The sequence below is a fragment of the Gopherus flavomarginatus genome, chromosome 3 (assembly GCF_025201925.1).
Source record: "Gopherus flavomarginatus isolate rGopFla2 chromosome 3, rGopFla2.mat.asm, whole genome shotgun sequence".
Classification (NCBI taxonomy): Eukaryota; Metazoa; Chordata; order Testudines; family Testudinidae; genus Gopherus; species Gopherus flavomarginatus.
Window position 1 is genome coordinate 215131787 of NC_066619.1, and position 19669 is coordinate 215151455.

At 44.5% G+C, this 19669-nt stretch overlaps 1 protein-coding gene across 4 annotated transcripts in view; it reads left to right on the top strand.

The window, feature by feature from the left end:
* Window positions 1-19669, top strand: part of GALNTL6 (polypeptide N-acetylgalactosaminyltransferase like 6) — a 980583-nt gene that overhangs the window by 952690 nt on the left and 8224 nt on the right. For all 4 annotated transcript variants that reach the window (XM_050945337.1, XM_050945338.1, XM_050945339.1 and 1 more), the window contains exon 11: window positions 3897-4013. In XM_050945337.1, the coding sequence (XP_050801294.1) occupies window positions 3897-4013 (117 nt within the window). The remainder of the gene's footprint in view (window positions 1-3896; window positions 4014-19669) is intronic.

The window sequence follows — 19669 nt, forward strand, 5'->3', positions numbered from 1 at the left end:
AATGCTCTCTGACTAGAAGAGTAGATAGAAGCAAAGAAAGGATGAGATATGGGACTGGGACGGATACACACAACAATGCAGAGAACAGAGAAACAAATGCTGAAGAGTATTTCATTAGTAGAAAGAGGAGAGGGGAAACGGAGAACTGGGCAGAGAGGAAGTGAGCTTAAAGAAACTTTAAAAAGGAAAACTCTCTCTAGAACAGTATATGATAGATTGAATCTTTCCCTTAAATGTAGAAGAATAGGATAAGAAAATTCCATCAGTGGACAAAAATATGAAAGCCCTACTAATACCATAAGGCTTTAAAAGTGAAACATTGAAATAAGTATTATTTTACTGTTAACACTAGTTTCATAGCCTCTCTGGTTTAGTTGGTGTCTGTGCTTTGAGTATATAACATGAAGAGTGGAACATTAAGAAAACAGCTCAGAACCTTTGAAAAACAGGCTTTAATTCTGTATTGTAATTTCAAGGAACTTTGACATGAACTCTGTCTCCCATGCACTTAGCTTGAGCAGCATTTTTCATAACTGGAAGTTACCTGTTTTTGTAAACTCATTTTACTGTGGTTATTACTGTGTAATTATTGAAGCTACCCTTTCCCATATGCTGCAGAATAATTTCCCTGTCTCCACAATTGCTACCTACCACCAGATAAAGTCAGGCGCATGATAGGACTCTGACTGACTGACTAATGGCTAGCATTCTGTTGACAACTCCTGATCCCAGCTGGGTTGCCATAAATTCTATCTGCTTTAATACCTTCCTTCTCCTCCACAAGAAGGGACCTGGAGAAATCAAGATCCTCTAGTATTAGCTTGCTCTTTTTAAATTCTTTTCAAGGGTTTTCTGCTAATTTAAATTACAGAAGGGCTAAAGGGATGAGTTCTGCCCATTTTCTTCTTTATCCCCTTCAAATTATTTGTCTCAAATTATTAAGGTCTCAATCATCCTTCCATGTTAGACATGACTCCCTTTAGAATCTATTGATACTACTCCTGGAGCTGCCTGCAGGAACTGAGAGAGAGAGAGAGATTTCCTCCATCCTCTTAGAGAGCTAAATGTGCTGCTTAGCTCCTGCCTGCCTGCCTGCCTGGGAATGAGTCATCAATTGTGTTCAGAACCTGAATTCAGATTCCCAATATGGTCGCAAATTACAGTAACACTAGACAACTATTTCCCTTGCAGACATCTTAGAAACTAAAATAGTAATAATTGTACGTAGCACTCATACAGCACTGTACACACAGTAACTAATTAACCCTCAGAACACCATTCTGAGGTAGCTAGGTAGTTACTATCATCCCCTTTTTACAGAGGGAGAAACAGAGAAATTAAGTCTCTAGTTCAGTGATACTCAGACTGAGGCTTGGGAGGCACAAGTGGCTCTTTAATGTCTCTCGCAGCTCTTTGCAGCACACGATATTAAAACACTATATGATTTAATTAACAACAATCAAGATGCTTTTACTATGTTAACCAATTGCAGTTGATAAAATAATAATATTTGGTCAGTCATTTTCTTGTGAGAATAATATATATACACTAGGGCTCTCAATCGCAGTTAACGCATGTGATAAACTCAAAACAAATTAATGCATTATTTTTTTTAATGAGCATTAATCACACATCTCTGGAGATGGGACTCAGCAGAGGCTGGTTGGGGAGAGAGGCACCCCGTTGCCTGCACCATCCCCTCCACCTGGGCAGGGTTGGCCTTAGGAGTGGCAAGGGGAGCAACCACCTAGAGTGCCGTGCTCAGGGGTACACTGCTGCGTGCCTCCAGGGCACGGATGCCCCTCGTCCTGACACCTTGCTCCACTGCTGCTCCCACTTCCTCCCTCCCTCACATGGAGCCACCCCTGGCCAACCTGCTTAGGACCAGGAGCCTGCCTTCTGTCTGCTGCGCAGAGTGGGAGGTGCTAGGGTTGGGGGGCTGATGTTGGAATGTCCCTCTCCTGCCGCCCATGTATGTGGTCCCCACTGAGCAGGCAGTCAGGGAACAGGGGGATCCTGTCTGCTGCTGACTGGGGAGTGAGTGCTGCTGAGAGCAGCTGCTGCTGGCTGAAAAAGTGTTCAGGCTCATGAGTGCTCTGCTTAAAGAGACAGCGCTCCCCCAACACACACACACACACCCCAAACCAAAATCTGAAACTGCATCCCTGGTGAGCCAGGAGTGGCCAGAGGACTGTGGGATGGCAACAGCATGGAGCCCGCCTTGAGCTGCAAGCTAAGTGCCAGACACCACAAGCCATAGCAGCTGTGTAGAAGTCAGGGTATGTTGTAATTTAAATCAATATATTTTAAAATGTAGAAAACATCAAATATATTTAAATAAATGGTATTCTATTATTGTTTAACAGTGCAATTAAAACTGTGATTAATCGTGACTTTTTTTAATCTTGTGATTAATCACGATTAATTTTAGTAGTTTGACAGCCCTTTATTTATATATATAGATATAAAAAACAAACTAAATATTTCCCATCATACTGTTCAAATATGAATATATAGTACTATTGTAAATGAAACAATGGATTCACACTACTGTGACTCTTTTGGGGGTAATGTTGATCGCTAATTTGGCTCCTGAACCACTGAGCTCTGTGTATCACTGCTTTAGTTTAAGGTCACACAGTAATTGAGTGGTAGAGCCAGGATTAGAATTCAAAAGTTCTTAGCTCATTCAGCTAGACTACATTGCCTCCAATATAAGAGAGTCAATAAAAATGCTTTATTCTGTATTAAAAGGCTGTGCTGCTTGTACGTAATATTTGAAAGTGACTGTGCCTCTGTTTGCATAACTTTCAATGGCAATAATCGTAACTATCTACAAAAGTTTTCACTGAAAATTGCAATTGTTAATTGTTGCTTTATTCACGCTCCATTTTTGATGTTCTTGAAAAGAGTGCCAAATTGTACACCCATTTAAAGTGTATTATATACATGTGTAATGTGTATGTGATATTCTGAGCATGTGTGTTAATTTCTCAATTTACATACATATGTCTGACAGGGAAAGCTAAATATTTAGCTCCAGACTTTGGATATGCAAGAGATTTTTAAATAGTGCATTTAAGTAACATGTAATGCCGAATAAACTTGGCACCTTCTCTCATTATCACTGGCAGTTTCCACATTGCTTTTCAGTATTTGTGTCTTCCAAGAACTGAATCAGTGCCACGTATATAGTGTATGGTCCTGAAGCTGCAGGACTATTTATTGCTTGACAATAAGGAACCTTAAGTCTCAAAAGGTTACTTTCCTTTTCAGAATAAGTTCTACTGCATATTGCCCTCAGAATCCATATAAACAGAATAGGGGACGCTCAAAGCTCCAAACATGTTTTCAGTTCAAATTTAAGTGCTCTTTAAGATTCTACATATGAAATGTCAGTATTTGACCTTATCCGCAGCAATTTTAATGTCAAAATAAAAACAAGCACTGGAACTGTGTGTGTCTGAGCTTTAGAAAAATATCACCCTGCATTCTGATAGAGGTTCAAACAGAAGTTTCCTCTGAATGAACTTGATCTGGCTTGCTCTATTGGCAGGAGAGGAACAATCAAACTGAACTGTGTCCTCTCAAGATTTTTTTTTTTATTCCAGTGCTTACACCCAAAACTATTCTAATATAAAACGTAACCTCAATTTCTTTACAGAATTTTTCAAATACTGGTGCAGAGGAAGGAATAGATCACTTCCCGGATATAATCTCTTCAGCCTCTCTGCCACATAGAAAATCCCATTGATTATACATAAGCAATGTGCTTATAGCCATATCTCTAGTTTGTGATTAAACCAAGACAAAGTCAAATCTCAACATCTTCTTCCTCAGAAGTCCTATTCTGCAGCCTGCTGTATAATGTGAACTGTTGCTGCTTGGTTTTGCAGATTCGAAATGTGGCAGCCAATCTCTGTGTGGACAGTAAACATGGGGCCACAGGGACGGAGCTAAGGCTAGATGTTTGTGTGAAGGACGGCTCAGAACGGACGTGGTCACATGAACAGGTATTTTAACGACAAAGAAAAATGCAGTGTAAAATTGTTGTTTCTCTTCCCCAGATTCTAAAGACTTTTCTGAGGTTTTTTCCTCCTCCTAAGTCTAAACACAGTGTGGACTTTTTAAAAATTTATTGTTGGCCTTAATAGCTTTTACAAAGCAAACCTTAATATTACCTTAGGTTTTCCACTAGTCATCTTTTTTTGCTATTTTCCGCTAGCTTCATTTATGGAAAGAGGAGCTATGCCCAGAAGTCCTTTAGGCTTCTGATTTTTGCTTAGTTACACAAAAATGTTGACTTTGATTCATTTAGCTCTTAGCATTTCTGAAAGTGGACATGTTTGTCATGAAACATCCACATCTGTATTATAAAAGAGCAGAGGAGCCTACCAGACATGTCTCCTCCTTGTCCCTTCAGCCGAATAACCCTAATGACTGGAATTGAGATCAAAAGATTTCAAATATGGTGGATTCAAAGATGGGTCAGGTCAATGGCCAAGAAAATGATCTTAGCAGCTATGTTTTAAATGAATTTGGGATAGAAGGAAGCAATATATGTTTCCAATAGTAACCATGTGGATTGAGAGCGGCCAGAAAAGAAAAGGTGGTAATATTAAAAAAAAAAAGGACATTAATTTATCATCAGTCATGTTTATTAGGACCGTGCCTAAGAGCCAACCAATAATTATGCTAGGCACTGTATTAGTATATAGTCCCTGGCCTGATGAGTTTACTGTCTCAATAGACGGGACAGAAATGGGACATAAGAATGGATCTAATACACTAGGAGGGTGAACCATGTGATGGCAACAAACATTGTGTTAGTTTCCAATATTTTTGGGGGGTGCAGGTGGTTTACTTAAGAGGGATAAGCTAAATGGAAAGGGAAGGCCAGAGGGTGAGGGGGACAGGCCAGAGGAGAAAGAGGTAAAAGGGGCAGGCGTAATAAGGATGAGGTGAAGAGACTGTGAGGGAGGCAGAGGGTTGGAGCAAACAGCCAATGAACACAGAGCAGAGAGAGTGCAGTCAAAACTGTAGAAAGTTCTCTAAACACTGAAAGATCTCTGGTTTGGCTGCTTCTACTACAACCATTACTGGCTGGCTAGCTGCTCTCTGCTATTTTTCTCCAAGGCCATATGCTGAGGAGGAGGGTAGGGGAAGGGAAGGGAAGAGGGGAGGCACCACCTGGGTCATAGTCCCTGCACAGTCCTGAATCCAAGGAGATTCTGTTAAGGTGGGTGGGTGGGCCTGGCCACAGCCCCATTTTGTCCTCTCCCATCCCAGTGCAACAATCCTCCTTTGGCTGCTTCTGCTCCTACTGTTTGGAACTGAAGGAAAGCAGGGTGCTGGGATGGTACTTGAATGAGTTAGGGTAAAGGGACAGCTTTTTGAGAATGGGGGGGCAGACGAGGAGGAGAGAGAGAAGGTTGAGAGCAGTGGAGACAGAGTGAGGCTAGGAGGTTAAGGATTGATTTGAGTGCAGTCTATAAGTACTTACATGGAGAACAGAAATTTGATAAGGCTCTTCAATCTAGCAGACAAAGGTATTAAAAAAAATCCAATTGCTGGAAGTTGAAGTAGATACATTTTGACCAGAAATAAGGTGCACATTTTTAATAGTGATAGAATTAACCATTGGAACAATTTATCAAGGTTTGTGGTGGAGTCTGCATTACTGAATATTTTTTTAATTGAGATTGGATGTTTTTCTAAAAGAGATACTCTAGTTCAAATAGGAATTAATGCAGGGAAGTCCTATGTTATGGAGGAGGTCAGATCAGATTATCACAATGGTCTGTTCTGGCTGTATAATCTATGAATCAGAGGTCAGGTTAGGAAGCAAGAGGGAATGGGTAGAGGTGATGCAGGAGAAGGCACAAGAAACCTTGGTGACAGGGGAGAGAGTTTGGCAGGGCCCGCCAATAGGCAGGAGGGCAGAAGGGGATGGGGAGGGTGCCTATGGAAAAAATAGTGGAGAAGGAGAATGGAACTGATCTTTGAAGAAGACAGCTAGGCCCAGATCCTCAAAGATGGTTAGGTACCTAACTCCCATTGAAATCAAATTCCTATGTCGAAAGGGAGGGATGGAATAGAAGGTGGGAGAATTTTTGGAAGGATGTGATGGTTTGAAATAAATGACTGCAGGATTTTCTGAATATTACAGTGACTATAAGCAGATTTAATTTTTAAAAAATACTATGAGTTTGATTCTAGTCTCCCCAACATTAATGATCAGTAGTAATTCCATCAAAGTAAATGAAGTTAAACCAATGTAAAACCAGTGTAAGAAGAGAATCAGAACAATGGAACCTCTTTAAACTGACTGATCTATGCTTCACAGACAACCTAAATTATTCCTGTATTGCTGACACGTAATGATATATGCATTTATGCAACAAAATAATATGCAGAACAATGCAAGAGAATATGTCCTTGAAAATAACAGTGCGGTTTCATTGGGAAAGGACTACTGAAGCCCTAATTTTAGCAGACAGATAAGTGTAAGTGATTAACAACTTCAGAAAAAACTGGCAAGTTCTACTGCAGATATTTAATGTGCATTAAATTCAAGTAAAGTATATAATACAAATATTTTAATAATTTGGGGGCCGGTCCTCCAAGTGGCAGACTACTACTTTGGGTGCTGCTGAACACCTCCAACTCTCCTGGACTCCCTGGATGTTGAAGGCGGTCAGCACCCTATAGAATCAAGCTCTGAGTTGTTTGTATTCATTTCACTCTGCTTTTCAATAGATTGGCTGAAATTTGAAATATGTAGTTCAAACATTTATCAGCAGAGGGCAGCTCTAGACAAGCAGAACACCATATGGAGTGAAGGAAGATAGAAAAGTTAATGAATTTTTAACTCTAGGAGCTTTTCAATCCTCCAAACCAATAAAGATGGAGCTTTTCAGAGATTAAACTAGGCCAACAGAAGAGGGGAAAAGTTGATCACTTTTAATATTCAGGTGAGTAAATTTGGTTCTAAAGTTAAAATGGTACAATCTATTTTATTTTGAAATAACAAATTGGAGGTTTCTTTTCAAAATGAGATTACACTGTAATCTAAAGTTCTTCTTTCAATTGCGGGGAACATAGTTGTGACTACTTATCCACCTTTCAACAAAAAGTCTTAAATAAAATAAGAAATGTTTCAAAGTATAAATACTGTGAGGATTATCATCTCTAAAAGAAAATTAAAGCAACGTAAATGCAAACTAATTTTCATCTGAAGAGGAACTTATTTTTCATCTTCAGGTAGTGTCCCTATGGGTGCTCCATTTCAGGTGCACGTGAGCCCCATGCACCTTTGACCAGAGATTTTCATTAGCAATATCCATTCAGCCTATGCATGTACCCTAGAAATCCTCGTGCCCCACACTGAGGCTATATAGGGCTGCAGAGGCAAACTTCCCTCAGTTCCTTCTCAGCTGTCTCTGTCTGAGATGTACCTTAGTAGACTGCAGCGAGTGCATGTCAGCTCCTTTGCCTTTGGTAATTTTAGTTAGTTTAGTTTAGATTAGATTAATTTAGATCTAGGTAGTTAATTAGTTTGTTGACTTTTATTTGGAGGACTTTATGGGAGCCCTTCCTCCCAGAGAGGGGCATGCCCAGTTCACTGTGTTTTAAACGCTACCTCACATGACATGAGGCCATCCCATTCAGCGACAGACAATCTAAGTGTGTTCGCTGTTTAGAAGAGGCCCATGTTCTGCTGAAATGTAACTTCTGTTTAGCTCTCAAATCCAGGACGAGAAAGAAACAGGAAATCAAGCTGTGACTGTTAATGACGGAGCATTCCCTTCAACCTGGTGTGGAGCCAGGTCAGTAGAACCCTCTGTACATCAGTCTCCGGGGGTACTTAGTGACCCATTGACTTCAGCCCAGCAATCCCGTAGAAAGGGGAAGGCTTCAGAGACCTCCTCTAAATATCCAAAGAAGAGAAGCTCTAACTCATCTTTTAATGAGTCCACCTTGAAAAGACTTTGCTCTCCAAGCAAATCAATGGGCTCGGAAGCCTCCACCTTGAGGCATAGTACCACAAAAGCTAAGGGTTTCTCCAGTACTGGTGGGTTAGAGAGACCCTCTAGCTCTAACAGCAAACCAAGAAGGCACTTGTGCCATCTGGAAGATATGGGCATAGAAGAGCAGTACTGTCAGATATAATCACTCTTCCTGTATCAGGCTCTTCGGTTCCACGTATGACCAAGCCCCTGTCTACATCAGTAGCTACCTCAGAGCACTCAAAGTCTTTGGTACCATCTGTCAGGGAGAAGCATACTGTCCGCTCGGCTCCGCAACTACAGTAAGCACCATAACTACATGCAGTACCGCAACACTTGAGGTACCTAATGAACTTATCGGTGACTGCTGATCCAGAGTCTCTATTGTTCACCAGTATCAAGAGCCATGGAGGAGACAGGGATTACTTCAGCCGAGCACATATTACCTTAGCTGCCACCACCATCCCCATATAGACCTCAGTGGCCATATTGGGACCCAGGGGCAGTTATCACCAACAATTCTCCAGGGCCTCAACCCTGTCCCATCAGAATGATAGAGAGGCACAAAATTTTCCTTCCCAACATATCATTCAACAGGATATGTTTGTGGATCAAGAGGCTAGGGCAGGCAAACTAGTTACCCCTCAGACTACCATCTTGTCCTCATCACCTGATGAGGTTGTAATGTATCCTTCTCTTTTTATGGATGATGATTTTCAGCAATTGCAAGAACTTATCATACAGACGACAGACTCCCTACAAATACCTCTCAAGCAAATCAAAGAATCACAACCCAAATGGTTGGATATTCTCCATTCTGCAACTCCATCCAGAGTCATCTGCCCTCTGAATGAGGCTCTCCTGGAACCTGCAAAAACAATTTGGTAAACCTTAATATCACCTCTGTGTAAGAGAGCCAATAAAAATATTATGTTCCCTCCTAGGACTGTGAGTTCCTGCTCTCCTACCCTCCACCAACTCTTTGGTGCTTGATGTGGTGAATGAATGAAGTAAACACCACTGACATAAGTGCATCCCATATGAGAGAGGCCAGAAACATCTGGACCTCTTAAGGTGAAAATCTTACTCATATGCAACCCTACAATTCTGCATTGCAAATTACCAGGTGTTAATAGCCAAATACAACTTCACAAATTATATGATGTTTAAGTCTTTTATTTAACACATTCCTCCAGACCAAAGGAAACAATTTCAGGCTATTGTTGCTAAGGAACCGTTAATGGCTAGGACAGCCCTTCAAGAATCTTAAATGCTGCAGATACCTCCGTTCATTCTATCTCCACTGCAGAAGTGATGCACAAGGCAATTAAATGCTTGCATTTATCTGGGTTCCCCAGAGAGGTCCCAAATACAATAGAGGATCTCCGATTTGATGGACTGAAGTGGATCAAAAAGAATACTAGTGAATCACTCCATGCTCTAAAAGACTTTAGAGCCACATTGGATTCATTGGGTATCTACACTCCTGTGAACAAAAGGAAATTTAGTAGATCCCAAGCAGCCCAATACAATTCTCTGGGTTTCTCTGGGTTTCAGAGACCTATGGAACTTCCAAAAAAGAGAGAGTTTCCTGAGAAAGAAATACTCTAATCCATCTGACAATAGGCGCCAACTTCTAATGGTGCCGGTGGGTGCTTGAACCCCCTCTGCCCCTGTCAATAACCTAATTCCAAATTTGGACCTTAGTGTCCAAAATATGGGGGTTAGCATGAAAACCTCCAAGCTTAGTTACCAGCTTGGACCTGGTAAGCTCCCACCACCCAAAAAATTAGAGTGTTTTGGGGCACTCTGGTCCCCCCAAAAACCTTCCCTGGGGACCCCAAGACCCAAAGCCCTTGAGTCTCACAACAAAGAGAAATAAACCTTTTCCCTTCCCCCCTCCAGGTGCTCCTGGAGAGATACACAGAAGCAACCTCCATGAATCTAAGCAGAGGGAGTCCACCCTCTCTAATTCCAGTCCTGGAAACAAAAGCACTTCCCTTTTCACCCAGAGGGAATGCAAAGTCAGGCTAGTAAATCTAACACACACAGATCTCCCCCTGACTTCTTTCTCCCACCAATTCCCTGGTGAGCTTCAGACTCAATTCCCTGGAGTTCCTCACTAAAGAAAAACTCCAACAGGTCTTAAAAGAAAGCTGTATATAAAAAAGAAAGAAAAATACATAAAAATGGTCTCTCTGTATTAAGGTGACAAATACAGGGTCAATTCCTTAAAAGAATATTGAATAAACAGCCTTATTCAAAAAGAATACAATTTAAAGCATTCCAGCAACTATAGACATGTAAATACAAAAGAAAAAAACCATATAACTCACTATCTGATCTCTTTGTACTTACAACTGGGAAACAGAAGATTAGAAAGCAGGAAATAGAAAAATCCTTCTCATAGCTGAGAGAGAGTCAGGCAGAAGACAAAGAACTCAGACACAAACTTCCCTCCACCCAGAGTTGAAAAAATCCTGTTTCCTGATTGGTCCTCTGGTCAGGTGCTTCAGGTTACTTTTTTTTCAGGTGAAACAGACATTAACCCTTAGCTATCTGTTTATGACACGCCCCCCAAATTGCAGACAGTGGGGAAGCTCACTGGTGGCGATTTCCTTCTAGAACTTTAAAATAAACAGATTACTACAACACATGCACCTTTACATATACCACTAAGTATATAACTAACAGACTTCAACATTTTAAGAACACTTTTTAACTACTAGATTCTGGGAAACTCTCACGGGAGAGTGCATCAGCTACTTTGTTAGAAGCTCCTGAGATGTGCTGAATTTCAAAATCAAAATCTTGGAGAGCTAAACTCCAACGAAGAAGTTTCTTGTTGTTCCCCTTAGCAGTATGAAGCCACTTTAGTGCAGCATGGTCAGTTTGTAGCTGGAACCGCCGTTCCCAAACATATGGGCGTAGCTTTTCCAGGGCGTACACAATGGCGTAGCATTCCTTTTCACTGACTGACCAATGACTTTCCCTCTCAGACAGTTTCTTGCTGAGAAACATGACAGGATGGAAGTTGTGATCAGTTGCTTCCTGCATGAGTACTGCTCCTATACCACGCTCAGATGCATCCGTGGTTACTAGGAATGGCTTGTCAAAGTCCGGGGCCCTGAGCACAGGGTCAGACATGAGCATTGGTTTAAGTTGGGTAAAGGCCTTTTGACACTCATCAGTCCACTTAACTGCATTTGGCTGGGTCTTTTTGGTCAGGTTGGTCAGTGGGGCAGCGATTTGGCTGTAGTGTGGTACAAATCGCCTGTAGTACCCGGCCAAGCCTAAGAAGGATTGGACCTGTTTCTTTGACCTTGGGACAGGCCACTTTTGGATAGCATCCACCTTGGCCTGTAGGGGGTTTATGGTTCTTCGACCCACCTGGTACCCCAGGTAAGTCACTCTGTTTTGGCCTATTTGACACTTTTTGGCTTTAACAGTTAGTCCGGCCTGCCTGATGTGCTCAAAAACCTTTTCCAGGTGTAGTAGGTGTTCGGGCCAGGAGTCTGAAAAAATGGCCACATCATCGAGGTAGGCAACTGCAAATTCTCCCAGTCCTGCTAGTAGACCATCTACCAGCCTCTGGAAGGTGGCGGGTGCATTTCGAAGGCCGAAAAGAAGGACATTAAATTCATACACCCCCGCATGGGTGACGAATGCTGACCTCTCCTTGGCAGGTTCATCTAGCGGTACTTGCTAGTACCCCTTGGTTAAGTCTATTGTAGAGATGAACTGGGCACGTCCCAACTTCTCCAATAGCTCATCGGTGCGTGGAATTGGATAGTTGTCCGGACGAGATACCGCATTTAGCTTACGGTAGTCCACACAAAAGCGTATTTCCCCATCTGGTTTGGGTACCAGAACCACTGGAGATGCCCATGCACTGGTAGATGAGCGGATTATACCCATCTGTAGCATGTTCTGGATCTCCCGTTCTATAGCAGCTTGGGCATGAGGAGACACCTGGTAGGGTGGGGTTCTGATTGGGGTGAGCATTACCTGTGTCAATGGAGTGGTATGCCCGTTCAGTCCGTCCTGGGATGGCTGAGAACAATGGGCGAAGCTAGTGCACAGCTCCTTGATTTGTCGCCGCTGCAGACGTTCCAGGGTGGTTGAGAGGTTCACCTCTTCCACGCCACCGTCTTTTTTCCCTTCGTAGTAGACACCGTCAGGCCACTCAGCATCATCTCCCTGGACTGTAAACTGACAAACCTGTAAGTCTCTGGAATAGAAAGGCTTGAGAGAATTAACATGGTACACTCTAGGCTTTAGTGAGGAATTTGGAAATGCTATGAGGTAGTTCACAGTTCCCAGGCGCTCTTGGACCGTGAATGGCCCTTCCCATGATGCTTCCATCTTATGGGCCTGTTGCGCCTTTAAGACCATAACCTGGTCTCCTACCTTGAAGGAACGTTCTCTGGCATGTCTGTCATACCAGGCATTTTGCTCTTCCTGAGCATCCTTTAGGTTTTCTCTAGCAAGGGCTAAAGAGTGTTGGAGGGTGCTTTGTAGGTTGCTTACAAAGTCCAGAATGTTAATTCCTGGAGAAGGCATAAACTCCTCCCACTACTGCTTCACCAACTGTAATGGCCCCTTAACCTCGTGACCATACACAAGTTTAAATGGTGAAAACCCTAAACTGGGATGTGGTACAGCCCTGTAGGCAAACAGCAACTGCTGCAACACTAGGTCCCGATTATTGGAGTATTCGTTGACGAATTTATGTATCATGACCCCCAAAGTTCCATTAAACCTTTCCACCAGGCCATTGGTTTGATGGTGGTACAGGGTGGCAACCAAGTGATTCACCCCATGAGTTTCCCACAGTTTTTCCATGGTCCCTGCCAGGAAATTAGATCCTGAATCTGTAAGGATGTCGGAGGGCCAACCTACCCTGGCAAAGATGTCTGTTAGGGCCAGGCACACAGTGTTAGCCCTGGTGTTGCCTAGAGCTACTGCTTCCGGCCATCTGGTAGCAAAGTCCACTAAAGTCAGTACGTACTGCTTTCCTCTGGATGTCTTTTTTGGGAAAGGACCCAGAATATCCACAGCTACTGGCTGAAATGGGACCTCAATTATGGTGAGTGGCTGGAGAGGGGCCTTGACCTGGTCTTGGGGTTTTCCCACTCTTTGGCATACCTCACAAGACCGGACATACTTGGCAACGTCCTTGCCCATCCCCTCCCAGTGGAAGGACTTCCCCAACCGGTCCTTGGTTCTGTTCACCCCACCATGGCCACTGGGATGATCATGGGCTAAGCTTAAGAGCTTCCCCCAGTACTTAGTTGGAACCACCAACTGTTTTTGCGGCTGCCATTCTTCCCAGTGTCCACCAGAAAGAATCTCCTTGTATAAAAGTCCTTGGTCTATAACAAACCGGGATCGATTAGAAGAGCTGAGAGGTGGTGGGGTGCTCCGTGCTGCCACCCAAGCTTTCTGAAGGCTGTCATCTGCTTCCTGCTCAGTCTGGAACTGTTCCCTTGAGGCTGGGGTCACCACTTCTTTCTCAGACTGTGGACTTGGGCTTGGTCCCTCTGGAAGCGATGTAGGTGATGGGGTTGTTTCCGTTGCTGGTGAACCGCTCTCCGCTGGTGCACCTGAGGGTATTTCAGGCTCGGGCTGAGCCTTTTGAGTATGGCTGTATGTTGCTTCTGCCAGTTCTGGCTCGCTGGTGCCCTCTGGCGTCGAGTTTGAAGATGTGGTTGCACTTGCTGGTGCTAGTTGCTGTTCCAGTTCCGGGCCTGGGACTGGAGGTGCTGTGGCTGTTTCAGTGGTTGGCATGGAATCCGGGTCCACTACCTCTGTCTGGGTCTCTGGTAACACAGACAGGGCGTCTGTGGATGGCTCAGGAACAGGAATGGGTCTGGAAGCTTGCCTGGTTTGGCTACGTGTAACCATTTCCACTCTCTTGGCCCGCTTCACCTGGTTGGCCAAGTCTTCCCCCAGTAGCATGGGGATAGGATAATTGTCATAGACTCCAAAAGTCCACATTCCTGACCAGCCTTTGTACTGGACAGGCAGTTCAGCTGTAGACAAGTCTACAGCTTGTGACATGAAGGGGTAAATTGTCACTTGGGCCTTTGGGTTGATGAATTTGGGGTCTACGAAGGATTGGTGGATAGCTGACACTTGTGCCCCCGTGTCTCTCCATGCAGTAACCTTCTTTCCGCCCACTCTCAAATTTTCCCTTCACTCCAAGGGTATTTGAGAGGCATCTGGGCCTAGGGATCTTTTGTGTGATGGTGGTGTAATGAACTGCACTCGCGTGGCGTTCTTTGGACAGTTGGCCTTGATATGTCCCAGTTCATTACACTTAAAGCATCTTCCATCTGATGCGTCACTGGGCCGAGGTGAGTTACTAGAGACTGGTGAGGTGGAAGAATACTGTGTCTGTGGCTTTACTTGGGTTGTAGGTGGGGTTTTTGGCTGCCCTCGGTTGTAGGGTTTATGGTCGGTGTGCCCCCTGGGGTATTCGTTCCCCTTGACAGTAGCTTTCTTGCTTTCTGCCACTTCCATCCAACTGGCTCCAATCTCCCCCACCTCAGCGAGATTTTTGGGTTTTCCATCTTGTATGTACTGTGTTGTGTCCTCAGGAACACCATCCAAGAACTGCTCCATTTGTATGAGGAGGTGCAGTTCTTCCAAGGTTTTAACATTGTGTCCTGATATCCAGGCCTCATAATTTTTCCCAACGTAGTAGGCATGTTTGGGAAATGACACATCTGGTTTCCACTTTTGGGTTCTGAAACGCCGACGGGCATGATCCGGGGTGATCCCCATTCTGTATCTGGCCTTGGTTTGAAAAAGTTTATAGTCGTTCATGTTCTCCTTAGGCATTTCAGCTGCCACCTCTGCTAAAGGTCCACTGAGCTGTGGTCTCAGTTCTACCATGTACTGGGCTTCAGGGATGCTGTACCCAAGACAGGCTCTTTCAAAATTTTCCAAGAAGGCCTCGGTGTCATCACCTGCCTTGTAAGTGGGAAATTTCCTGTGCTGTGGAACAATCATTGGCGCAGGGTTGTTAGAGTTGGCTGTGTTTTGCTTAGCCTTTTCTAATTCCATGGCCTGTCGGTGGGCTTCCCTCTGGAGTTCCAGCTGTTTTTGGTGGTCTGCATCTTTGGCTGCTTGCTCTCTTTTGTAGGCTGCCTCTCTTTCTCTTTCTCTCCGCTCCATCTCTTGTAGTCTTTTTTCCAGTTCTCGCCTGTGTTCAGCTTTTTTGATTTGTTCTTCGGCCTCCATTTTTGTCTTCGTAGGCATAGTTCCTGTTTTCTTGTGTTGGGGTGCCCTCCGGTGTTTACCTTCTGAACTGCAGGCTCTGTTGCCTCCTGGGGTCTGCCTAGCAACAGTGCCTTTTTCCCTTTCTTCCTAGCTAATTTTTTCAATGTAAAGTAAACTAGAAAAACCACTTTATTTGCATGTATATAGTGCTGGTATTTGCCTCCTAATAGGAGTGCTATTGTGTGACAAAAGACCCTTAACAGTCTCTTAATGGTTGCTTGCTTAATATGCAAGCCACAGCTGCCAGAAAGAGCAGAAAAAAAATTCTCTCTGGTTCCTTTTAAAACCAAACTGTTCCCCTCTGCTTAAAGCCCTTAGCAGAGAAAAGAAAAATATAATATTCCTACTGGCTTTTGGATTCTCACCACTGCCACTCATGTCAATAACCTAGTTCCAGATTTGGACCTTAGCGTCCAAAATATGGGGGTTAGCATGAAAACCTCCAAGCTTAGTTACCAGCTTGGACCTGGTAAACTGCCACCACCCAAAAAATTAGAGTGTTTTGGGGCACTCTGGTCCCCCCAAAAACCTTCCCTGGGGACCCCAAGACCCAAATCCCTTGAGTCTCACAACAAAGGGAAATAAACCTTTTCCCTTCCCCCCTCCAGGTGCTTCTGGAGAGATACACAGAAGCAACCTCCGTGAATCTAAGCAGAGGGAGTCCACCCTCTCTAATTCCAGTCCTGGAAACAAAAGCACTTCCCTCTTCACCCAGAGGGAATGCAAAGTCAGGCTAGTAAATCTAACACACACAGATCTCCCCCTGACTTCTTCCTCCCACCAATTCCCTGGTGAGCTGCAGACTCAATTCCCTGGAGTTCCTCACTAAAGAAAAACTCCAACAGGTCTTAAAAGAAAGCTTTATATAAAAAAGAAAGAAAAATACGTAAAAATGGTCTCTCTGTATTAAGGTGACAAATACAGGGTCAATTGCTTAAAAGAAATATGAATAAACAGCCTTATTCAAAAAGAAAACAATTTAAAGCACTCCAGCAACTATAGACATGTAAATACAAAAGAAAAAAACCATATAACTCACTATCTGATCTCTTTGTACTTACAACTGGGACACAGAAGATTAGAAAGCAGGAAATAGAAAAATCCTTCTCATAGCTGAGAGAGAGTCAGGCAGAAGACAAAGAACTCAGACACAAACTTCCCTCCACCCAGAGTTGAAAAAATCCTGTTTCCTGATTGGTCCTCTGGTCAGGTGCTTCAGGTTACTTTTTTTTCAGGTGAAAGGGACATTAACCCTTAGCTATCTGTTTATGACAGCCCCAACTCCCCCCCTGCCCCACCCCTTCCCACCCTTATTCCAACCCCTTCCCCAAAGTCCCCGCCCCAACTCTGCCCTCTCCTTCCCCAAATCCCTGCTCTGGCCCTGCCTCTTCCCTGCCTTCTCCCCTGAGCATACCACATTCCCGCTCCTCCCCTCTCCCTCCCGGAGCTTGCTACAGCTGTTTGGTGGCAGCAAGCACTAGGAAGTAGGCGGAGGAGCTGGGACATGGCGCACTTGGGGGAGGAGGAGGAGGAGGTGAGGTGGGGTGGGGAGGCAGGGTGGGGAGCTTGGATGCCAGTGGGTGCAGAGCACCCACTAATTTTTCCCTGTGGGTGCTCCAGCTCCAGAGCACCCACAGTCGGTGCCTATTCATCTGACACTAGTTCACAGCAAGCTGCTGCTTCTAACCATTAGTTTTTACAGGATAGTCAAGAGTTTAAACCCTCCCATTTCTCTGGACGTGTCAGCTATAATCATTTGCCCACCTTCCCCCCATTTGGAGACCTCTTTTCCATTTTCAACCAGCTTGGGAACATATCACCTCAAATTAGTACTAGAAGTAATAACAGTTTACACCATTCACTTTACCTCCCTTTTCCATCCCTCTTCAGTGACCCCTCTCATGAGCTCTTATTAAGACAGAAAATAAACTCCCTTCTTTCTACCTGAGCAACAGAACCTGTTCCTGCTCAGCACAAACAGAAGAGGTTTCCACACAAAATACTTCCTTGTGCTAATGACAAAGACTTCCACATAGCAAGTCACCCATCTCACAGAAGATATGTGCATTTTGTTATAGGTCAGGACCACTTTCAATACCGAGTGCTCCTGTGTTTGGCCTTTCCTTGGCTCAGAGGGCGTTCTCAAAAGTTATAGTGGTAATGGCCACCTACTTGCATTGACAGGCAATGGTACTGTTTTCATACCCCAACGGTTGGTCTTACGTTGAGGTGTTCTCTGCTATGCAGAGGACACTTGCTTTTTCCAGGACTTGGGCCTGCAGTTGAATGAGGAACTATTCACCCTGACTCCAATACAAAATATACAGTTTACAGGGACATCTTTGGATTCCTTGGTAGCCAGTGAATTTCTTGCCATGGATAGATGCTGAGGGCTATCAAACCTTGGCAGGTCTATTCAGGTGAGCCCCCAAACCTCAGTCAACAACTGTCTTCAGCTTCTGGGTCCCATTATGTTCTTCCACTTTTGTGACAGATCATATTCGATTATGCCTTCGCTGTCTCTAGAGATGGCTCAGAACAACTTACTCACCAAGCAGACACGGCTTATACCAATAGGTATAAGTTCCTCAACAGGTAAATCACTCCCCAGACTGGTGAAGAAATCATCAAAATGTAGGTGTAGAAGTTCCCTTCCTCCGACTGGTGCCAACGGTAACCGCAATCTGTTGGGATGGGTGAGGGGCAGACCTTGCCATTCATACTGTACAGGGCAGATGGTCACCCCCAATAAACCACCCTCCACATCAACCTGGTGGAGCTAAGGGTGATCAGAAATGCCTGCATTCATTTTTTATATCAACTGGAAGAGCAGAGTCAGTTGCTGCTGGGAGTCCAGGGAGTAAAGACTCTGTCCCTGGAGGGCAAAGAGAACATAAGCACCTTGGACAAAGTAGTGGTTGGCTCCTAGGACTGAGCAGCTGAGTGTCCTGATGGGAAGTGGCCTAGGGAAATAGAGCAGCACTGACAGAGATTACAGGGGAGCAGCAGGAGGCTACTATTTACAGGGTCCCTGGGTTGGGTCTTGGAGTAGTGGGCAGGCGCAGGTCCACCTACTCACCACTGGGGAAGTGGCTGGACTGTTGGACAGAGATACCCCTCCCAAAAGGGGGAAACACAGATGGCAACCTAGCTGGAGGGCTGTTGAGAAGAGAACACTGCAGTTCTGGGTGCTTAGGGTTTAGTCTCCCCTAACTCAGGCCATGATCCTGCCCATGCTCCGCCCTGAAGCTCCACTCTTGCTCCCCCTCTTTTCCCTGAAGCTCGTGGGGGCTCAGCTCCAGCCAGGGGCTGGGGTGGCTCGGGCTGGCCCCAGCAGTCCTCTGGCTGCAGGATTAGGTCTCCAGTGGGTGGGGGGATGGGGCTCAGGTGGAAGGGGAGGAACTGGAGGGCTAGCCTTCACAAAGGGCAGGTTCACCTGCTGTCCATGGGAGTCATAGGCAGGAGCAGAGACAGAGTGATGGTGTGCAGACCACGGAGGAGGCACCAGTCTGGGAATGAGGGCTGCATCCCATGACACAGGGATAGGAATCATTTTACTCAGTTTTTCAAAGCTGCCAGTTAAAGAAAGAAAAGAATCTGAGAATCACAGAAATGTAAGATGAAATAGACCTGCTAGTTCATTAGCTTATCTTACTGCCAGTGCAGGAATGGTACCTGCAATAGGCTTTAAGTACATTTTCTAGTTTAAATATTCCAAGTGAAATGTCTCACAAGGAATGAGAATTTAAGTGTGTAATTTCCCTTGAGATTTGTCAGAAATACATGAAAATGGGCCTGGTTAAAAGGGTGCTCCAGCAGGGTTGTAAATACATGATTCTAATTTTTGCTAGCTCTTTATCCTGATTTCTGTATTTGCCAATAGAAATAAAAAATGTTGATTAGGGTATTGAGTATTTTATTACTATACCTATGTCCTTTTTTTAATAGCATATTTGATAACTTGCCATAGAAATTTTTGGGGAGTTCAGTAGAAAAATTAGTGGCAAGATATGACCTGTATAACAGGAGTTAATGTATGCTGACCTTGCCAGGAGACAGTGATATGACATTTTGTATGACTTCACTCACATCCAGGGGCGGTTCCAGGCCCCAGCACGCCAAGCGCATGCTTGGGGCGGCAAGCCGCGGGGGGCGCTCTGCTGGCGCCGCAAGGGCAGCAGGCAGGCTGCCCTTGGCAGCTTGCCTGTGGAGGGTCCACTAGTCCCACAGCTTTGGGTAAAGCCAATGGACATGTGAAGCACCCTTCTTTCAGGGTGGGAGGAACTGCTGGAAACAATAGACGCTTCTGCCCAGGCAATTTTGGAGGCATGATACTTGGCACAACTCATGAGGAGAAGTTAAACAATAGGTTA